Source organism: Belonocnema kinseyi, chromosome 3 (genome assembly GCF_010883055.1).
Source record: "Belonocnema kinseyi isolate 2016_QV_RU_SX_M_011 chromosome 3, B_treatae_v1, whole genome shotgun sequence".
NCBI classification, from domain to species: Eukaryota; Metazoa; Arthropoda; class Insecta; order Hymenoptera; family Cynipidae; genus Belonocnema; species Belonocnema kinseyi.
In genome coordinates, this window is record NC_046659.1 from 54,211,229 (window position 1) to 54,219,607 (window position 8,379).

The following is an 8,379-nucleotide window of genomic DNA, read 5'->3' on the forward strand; positions in this document are numbered from 1 at the left end:
ATTACGGTGACTTTTTAGCTACAAAAATGCTAAAAAATGGCCAAAAAGTAAACATAAGTAGTGATGAAAAGATTTTGTTATAAACAATTATTTATTTATTAATGTCAAAAGACGTATTATACATGACAAATGAATCATATACAATTATTTGTGACAAAAATTCCGAAATATGACCGTAGTTCTACTTTAAGGTACGCTCAGGTGCCTCTATGCATGAAGAGTGCACTTTCCAAGGTCATATCTTGTGAACTATTTGGGCTAGGACACTTTTTTTCGATATTATGCCAAACTGGCTCTACTTTCATTTATTTGCTAGGAACTTTTTGGTAGGATTCGCAGGAAATGAGGCATTTTGCAAAAACATAACTTCTTCGATTTTAGTCAAAAATGCAACAAAAAAAATGAAATTTTTGAAACCTTACAATTCCCAAAATAATAGGTCTAAAAGACTTTTTTTAGATATACGCAGATTTTTGTAGACTCTATTTCATCCTCTGGCACAATCAACGTAAACTAAACTTGGCAGGAATTATTTGGAAAAAAGTGAAGTCCACTTTTTTGCCCGTAAAAAGAGGCTAAAATGGCCCACTTTGACAAGTGGGTCCTGTCACAGTTAGGATATTGTTCTTTTTTCGCAATTACAGGAAATTGAGTCTAGTTTCACTCACCTGTGGAACACTTTTCCGTGCAGTAATTATTTGCAAAGATACACAGTGTTTGTTTAAACTTAGTGATTTTTCGCTGAAAATAAAAAAGGGGACCTTTCAATGTATCATAACTTGGAACCAATAGAAGTTAGCGGATTTTTTAAAAACAAAATTTGTTCAGAATTTTGTTTTATTTCTTTTTTCTGTTGGGCATTTTGCTGTAAAATGCAATGGGAATTATCCGTCCACGCAAAAGTAACTTTTGGAACTGTTTAAAGAGAAACCGGGTTTGTCAAGTGATCTGTTCTAGCATTTTTTAAATGTCAAAAAGGACCCCAAAACGAAACTTTCTCATTGAAAACATTGCCGGTTGGATTTATTATGGAAGAAGACTACCAGATGCCTGGACTACATAGGAGAGCAATATCTGTGCAGTAGCCGAAGCAAGCAAAAAAAAAGTGTTTTCACTTCGCTTAGCGCCACCTTACGTACTTAGATTTGTTGGCAATAAAATACCAATAAACCTACGCTCTACGTCTGCCACTCGCCAAGTGGCCAGTATGCACCAGCATGTTACATCAGACACATATATATGCACAAACAGTGCTTATATTAGTTTTCTCCTAATTTATTAGAGCTTATCAACACTGAATAATTGACAATGTTCTGCTAGTTGAAACCGAGCACTCGGGAATAAAATTGTTTTTAAACTGCAATAAATAAGCTCATTGAAGTTTACATATTATAAATATAAGGAACCGATTTTGCAGTTTATGAGTCTGCTGAGCCATTATGGTGATTAGTACTTTCAAAATTTTAACGCAAGACTTGTAGAACAATGTTTCTTCTGTGAGGACATAAATGATTCGTGACGCCTCTCCTTCAAGCTTGAGCACGACAGTATAGAATCAAATTATGATTCACATGACAAATTGCTCATAAGAATAGAAGAAGTGCCACTGGTTCCAAAAAAGGGGAATATAATATAATATATAAAACTTGTATATTTAGCGTAAGTTGAAAAAAGATCTTTTCATAAAAAAATGTATTTACATTTGTATTAAATCCTGTAATTTAGTTCACCAATCTTCTAGATCTGCAGGAAAGATTTTTGAAATTTTTAAATTGTCCATATTGTATTTATTATAAATATTTAAAAATGATGCTCATATGTTATAAAAATTGAAAAGTTTAAGAAAAACTATTTTTGTCTAGCTATTTTTGACGACATTTAAATTATATAGACTTTATAATATAGCTTAAATTATATAGACACATCTTCCATAAATGAATTGCTACTTGAAACTTATAAAATAACTGAAAACAATCTTTTTCTGGAAAAGTTTTTGTAGCGAGATCTCGCATACATTGTTGTCGAAAACCTGATTGGTTACGATACTTCGTGCATATGACTTTTAGTGGCTATTTTCAGTTTGATCTTTGTTGAGATGAAAAAGAATTTAAACAAAAGTGTATTTTGGAAGATTAAGAGAAAGAAGCTTATGTAGGTTAATTAGTGTTAATGAATTAATTAATTTTAATTTTATAAATATTTAAAATGATTTCTTCAAATTTTAAAACAGAATGTAGAAAATTTTAAAGCAAAGCTTTCAATTTTGCTAGTTTACAAAATTTCACCAAAAAGTATTTTATTCAAGAGAACACACAATTTTTCTTAACGTTCCTAGGAAACTTTGAAACGATTTCTTATGTTGAAAATTGAATTGTATGAGAAAACTGAAACAGATTTCCTAAATTATCATGAAAAAATGTCAAATGTAATTTTATAATTAAAAAAGATTTCGAAAAAGTTGTAAATAAATGTAGATTTTGAAAGATTTCGAAATAAAATTTTGAAGCATTTCAAGAATTTTGAAAGATTTCAAGATAATAAACAATATTTCTTAAAATTCCTGAACAATTTTTTAATGATTTTCATTTAAAAAATTAATTTTCAGACAGAAAGGTAAAAAGATTTAGACATTTCAAAATATTTCTAAAAATGGTACGACTGAGATGTTCCGAAAAATAAAGTTTTCAACACTACAAAATTCCGAAAAAAGAAAATAATCGAAATAGAAACTTCTCGACATAATAACATCACCGACAATTTCCAATTCTGTTATTTTACAAATTCCGATATTTTATGTCGAAAAAAATCTGGCAAATTTTAAGGCAATTTTTTTTTATTCCTAAAGGTTATTCCAAATGTTGTCGATTCTTCTTCGCCACATCTGAAATCTACAAAAATGTTTTTGAATTTTCGAAGTAAATATACTTATTCGAAATTTTATTTTGTAATCAAAATTCTATTTCCCCTCAAATCGTAAAACACCACGGGTTTCTTGTTTGACCTCAAAACGGCCTTGGGGGAATTGAATTTCAAAATAAATACTTGAGTTTCACTTTTGGATAAATGCTAAAGAGAATTATGCTGCGAAACAACATACCTTAATCATCATCATTAATAATTTAGTTTCCGTGTGCATGTTGTTCTCAGAGGGAGTTTCAGCAGCTCGATCGCACATTTTAATATCAACCGATAAAAAAAACATAAAATTTTCTTCACAATGCTTTTTTGGGACACCCTAATTGGATTGCTGCATTGAATCGTTTTTTTAACAATTCATTTTTCTAAGCAAAAGCATTTTGTTGCACCAAAAAAAAATGTTGTTACACAAATAACAACGAAATGTTGAAGAGGAAATGGCGTAGTTTCTCGAAAAAAGGCAAAAAGATAAATTCTTGAAAGAAGAGAAAAAATAGGGGGCTGGTAAATCTTCTATAACTAACTAGGTATGTCTGCAAGTACCAAAAAGTTTAAAATGCCTTGTTGAAGAGTGATTAAAAATTTCTTCACTGAGTCTATGAATCATACCATTTTTGAAATAAAAAAGTTGAAACATTTCATCATGTTTACACGAACGAAGTTCAACTAGGTTTAGTATCTCCTTAAAGAGTTTTTAGATAAAACAACCGGCGATCCGATGAAACGCTGCATACCTGCATATGTAGTGTAATGTGTATACTATACACATATAGCCTGCACAGTACTTAGGACAATGAAGAATAAGGACAACTGCGATACCGTTCATTATTGCCATTCCAAATATTGAGATTTTCCATAATATCCTTATCTTTCATTGTAGATTGTTTAATATATCATATACGCCTATTACGGACTCGCATCTGATCAAATCTAAACTCTACACTCTAAACAACGCTCGTTTTATGAGCAGCATATTTAATTGATCAAATTTCAATGAGAGTCGTGAAAGCGACTCAGTGTCTTGTCGGTGACATTTTTCATACACTGCGATTTCACCCGCTGTACATATTCCGCATGAGTCAATTATAAGAGTTAAATTTCACAAAGACTCCCTGAGAAAATTTCCAATTGAGAGAACTATGGTTTCATTCCCGGTCATCTCCTGGGTTTCAATTTTTTGTCTCGGTCATTAAAATCTTACGATACCAGCATGAAAAATTTCACAATGTTAAATTTGAAGTATTATTTACAAATAATTTGAAACCTGAAGAATTAGCGATACAATATTCTACATTTGCAAGCAGGTACTGCTTTTTCTTGAAAACTTTGTCTCGGATGAACCCAGCTTTTCATCATCAGCAACGAACTTGCCGAGATTTTGAGAGTGAAGACATGTAAACAGATGATGAAATATATTTCATCTAGTACGACGACCCATATCAGAGTAAAACCCAGCCAAACGCTGCTTAATTTAATTGATTAAACGCAAAGCCTTTAGCAATTCCATGTGACCTAGTGGACATAGGTATGATCAAATAATTTGTCCCTGACCCCTGGCTTTTTGTGGCTATAATACCTTAATCATTCCGAAAAAAATTTGAAATCCAACAAGTTTGAAACTGAACCATTGCAAACTAAACGTGTTTAAAATTAAACAATTTTGAATAGAAAGTACTTAGAGTTGTAAAATACTGAGAAAACTGTTTTGCTGACTTGAAGAAAAAACTTTTATTTTGTTGACTCAACTGAATAAAAAAAAAGTCAATAAAATTTATTTCTAAAAATACCAAAAAAACTTTTATGATGTCCCAACAAAAGTTGTCCCAGTGTAGAAATTTTAATAAATTTTGCAAAATACTTGTTCGAACTTGCATAAATTGATGTGGTATTAAGTAAAATTTAATTAAATAATTTTGTTGATTCAGAATACAAAAAATTCCATTTAAAAAAATAAATTCACTGTTCCGGTTCTCTCGGTTTAGTTTTAATTTTACCAAAGACTTCTATATAATACAAAATCTTTTCATTAAAACTCAAATCCTCGAATTCCGAATTCCTAACAATATATATTTTAAAACAGGGCCTAGCCCTTAAAATTAAGTCCTCTCGAAACTATAAAATTATCTCCACCAAAAAAGGGCTCTATACGCTACAGTTATGAAAAAAACTTCGGTAAGAATGCATATTTATCTGGTCTTAAAAACTGATTTAAAGTCACGTGACTTAAATGGAAGCTAAAAAGTATCTGCATCCCTATTTATTTAGAGCCCTGTCGTTTTGAGAGCAGCGAACTTGTCTTCGTTCGATAATCGACCCCTTGAACTCTATACTTAACGATTTTACAAGGACCGATTTTCGGACAGAACCGTATTATTTCTGTGTTTCCATTCGGTTTTGTCGACGCTTTCGCGAACACATAGATATAAAGTCCCTCCCAAAAACCCCTTAATAATCTTGGCGTGTATCTGGAAGGGCGTTTAGACTGATGAAGGGTTCTATAAACGGCTTTCTGCCCCCGTTCCCTTACCATCGCCATACCACTTGCCGCCACATTTCTCCGGTTAGACTTGCTTCTACACGCTTTTCTTCTTCATTCCATAAGCCAGTTATACGATTCATGGATTAAGAAATCAGAAATCGGATTATTAAACAGTTACAATTAGGACTTTTATACTTTTGGGACAGTTCTAAATGCCCTTACGTCAGAAAAGAATTCTGGGTCTAATTTACTGAAAGTCAAGTTGGCTCTTCATTTTGCACCCTTTAGTATGTTTTTATGAAATTTTTTGATAAAGTAGGGAAAATTCAGAATTTTAAAAATTAGCCTCCAGATTGTATATGGCTTAACGTCTAGATATTTATTCCTAATATTCCAAAAATAAAACGGTAAAATCCATTTTTATGAATGTATGGTCCTTAAAAAATATTATTGCATGAGACATATTTCTTACGTACTCATAATACTAAAAAAATCTCGAAAAGGGAATATACTGACGTGAAGCAATCTTTTTTTTCTTCGCGAAACATTTGACAACTTTCGAAAGTCTATTTCTATTCAATTACGAAGATTCTATGACCCAACCGATTTTTTTTGCCACTGTAGAGACTGTTTTCGAGCACAAGAATAAAATGGGTAAGACTAACAAATTAAAAAGCAATCAATCAACCCTCGGTAGAAATTTCTATGTTCTCTTTAACTGTAATGGGTCGATTGGATCTATAATAAACACGCAGAGGAATCATTCTCGACTTTGATTTTTTTTTATAAATTACCCACATATAGGTGTATTTAGGGAAGGATGTGTGTGCGTGCGTATGTATGTGAGAATGTGGCTTGGCTGAGGACCTCAGAAAGGCAGCATTGAACTGGCATAAGAAACGTCTGTCTGCCTGTCGGGCTGCCGTCGATCAGAGTTAAACCCTAAATTCTAGACCCGTGTTATTTAAACCAAAGAGGTGGTTTAATAGGTGAGCGCCCCGACTTTATACTTGCACTTTTATGCGCTTCAGCACCGATCTGTGCATGCTCGTAAAACTTGCATCGCTTCACTCGAAAGACTGACTTCTCTTGAAATTTATGCAGCTATGTTTTGTATACTATTTACAGTTTTTTATTGCTTGAGTTAATTGATGTTTTCCACTTGTTTAATTGAATAGTAGCGAATAAGAGTGTAAGAGAAATTATATATATGTATCCGAAATAATAACAGATTAAAAAGAATAGTTCAAGATCATATTTCTGGAGCAGTGGTTATAAAGTAAAAAATTAAGGAGGGGTTTCGAAGACTAAAGGAATCTGAAGTAATTACAAACCACAAGAGATCAAAATTTCTCATTTTCTAATTTTTCTAACCATTCATATAAGAGAAATAAGAATAAACCATCGAACATTTCCTTTTTAACGCAATTCTACATGCAAAGACCATCAATTTGGGCTGCCCAAGAAAAAACTTAGACTGTAAGAGAAGCTTTCAGCAAAGAGATATTAAAAATTAAATGTCCTAATTTTCCTTCTTTTTAACCGCTGACATAAAAAAGAAACATATAAGATAGCAAATTTTATTTTTTTAGTACAATTCTACATGTCAAGAGCTTCATTTTAAGCTATCTCCGAGGAAAATCGGATTGAAATAAAAGCATATAGTAGTCTAAAAAGCCAAATTTCCATAATTGTTCTGATTTTAATCACTGATAAATGAACGATAATTGATAAGTGGATGAAAATGCTTTTCCTCGAGTATAATTTGGCTGTTTCACATCCATGCCAAATTTTAACACACTAACGCAAATATTGTAGGAGCAAGGAGTGGTAAACGACAGACGCACGGACAGAATTCCGAACGTTTCCATATGGATTTTCGGCGTAATCTACGAAGCCCTAGGAATAAATTTTCAAAGCGATTAAGTTTTGATAGAAACCAAATTTTGAATTCAGATTTTTTGTAAGCAAGTAAGTGTTGTAATTGCCTGTAAAAAATTGTTGATGAATTTTATTGGTTGAATTGCATTCCTGAAGGTTGAATAAATAATTACTAGAGTTATATCGTTACCTTTTACTTGAGAGGGTTCCTTTTTATTGGCGTGAAATGCAGCAAACGATTTAAATAAATAAATATTTATACAGTCGCAGGTTCCATCAAGTTTGATTTCAATAGTCAACGAGGGTTTACACTTTTACAGGTTTGCTTTGGATCTCAGATCCGGACCAATTAAACGACAAAATTAATCATTAAGGAGAGAAGGACCAACCTGTTCGTAGTCGAGACTGGCAGTAAGCGTGAATACGCCGGTGTTTGGATTCAGGGAGAACACGTCGTTAGCCCAATCGGAGATCAAGGCGTAACTTAATTGACTGTTCAGGCCTTCGGCATCTGCGTCCGTTGCAATGACCTGACCAACACGACTTCCTCTTGGCACGTTTTCCGGTACGTCGAATGAGTAGGCCATTGCTCGAAACATCGGTGCATTGTCATTTGTGTCCGTTACCTGCAAAATTAAATCAAAAACAGACTGTTCATAAAAATATTTGCCAACTAAGAACAAATTAAATCAAAATATTAATATAATAAGGGTAAAGACGTCAGCAGTGAGCCAACTAAGATTAAGATCATATTCAAAGCTTTATAAAAGCTTATTGTCAATTTGGACAAAAATGTAATAAATTTATTTGTATTCTAGCCATTTTACGGCTTGTCACTTACTCAAAAATACTTGCAGGCCCTGCGGAAATTATTGAATGTACAGTGAAAAATAAACGTGCGAAATCATCAAATGTAAGTCACACAATTTTGAATATTTTCCACTATTTTTTTACGGCATATTTAATCTTATTTGTCAAGAAGCTTAAGTGTGAAGATAGAGAGACAAGTTTAATATTTATTTTCTCATTTAATATTTCCCGACGAAAATCAGGGGGAATGTCCACCATTAGTATCATTATATTTTTCTTCTGGGTTATTGACT

At 32.4% G+C, this 8,379-nt stretch overlaps 1 protein-coding gene across 1 annotated transcript in view; it reads right to left on the reverse strand.

Annotated features, from left to right (window-relative positions):
• The window catches only part of LOC117169832 (cadherin-related tumor suppressor), a 205,827-nt gene that overhangs the window by 42,555 nt on the left and 154,893 nt on the right, over window positions 1–8,379 (reverse strand). Inside the window, exon 3 of the mRNA XM_033356341.1 lies at window positions 7,666–7,902. Coding sequence (XP_033212232.1) covers window positions 7,666–7,902 — 237 coding nt within the window. The remainder of the gene's footprint in view (window positions 1–7,665; window positions 7,903–8,379) is intronic.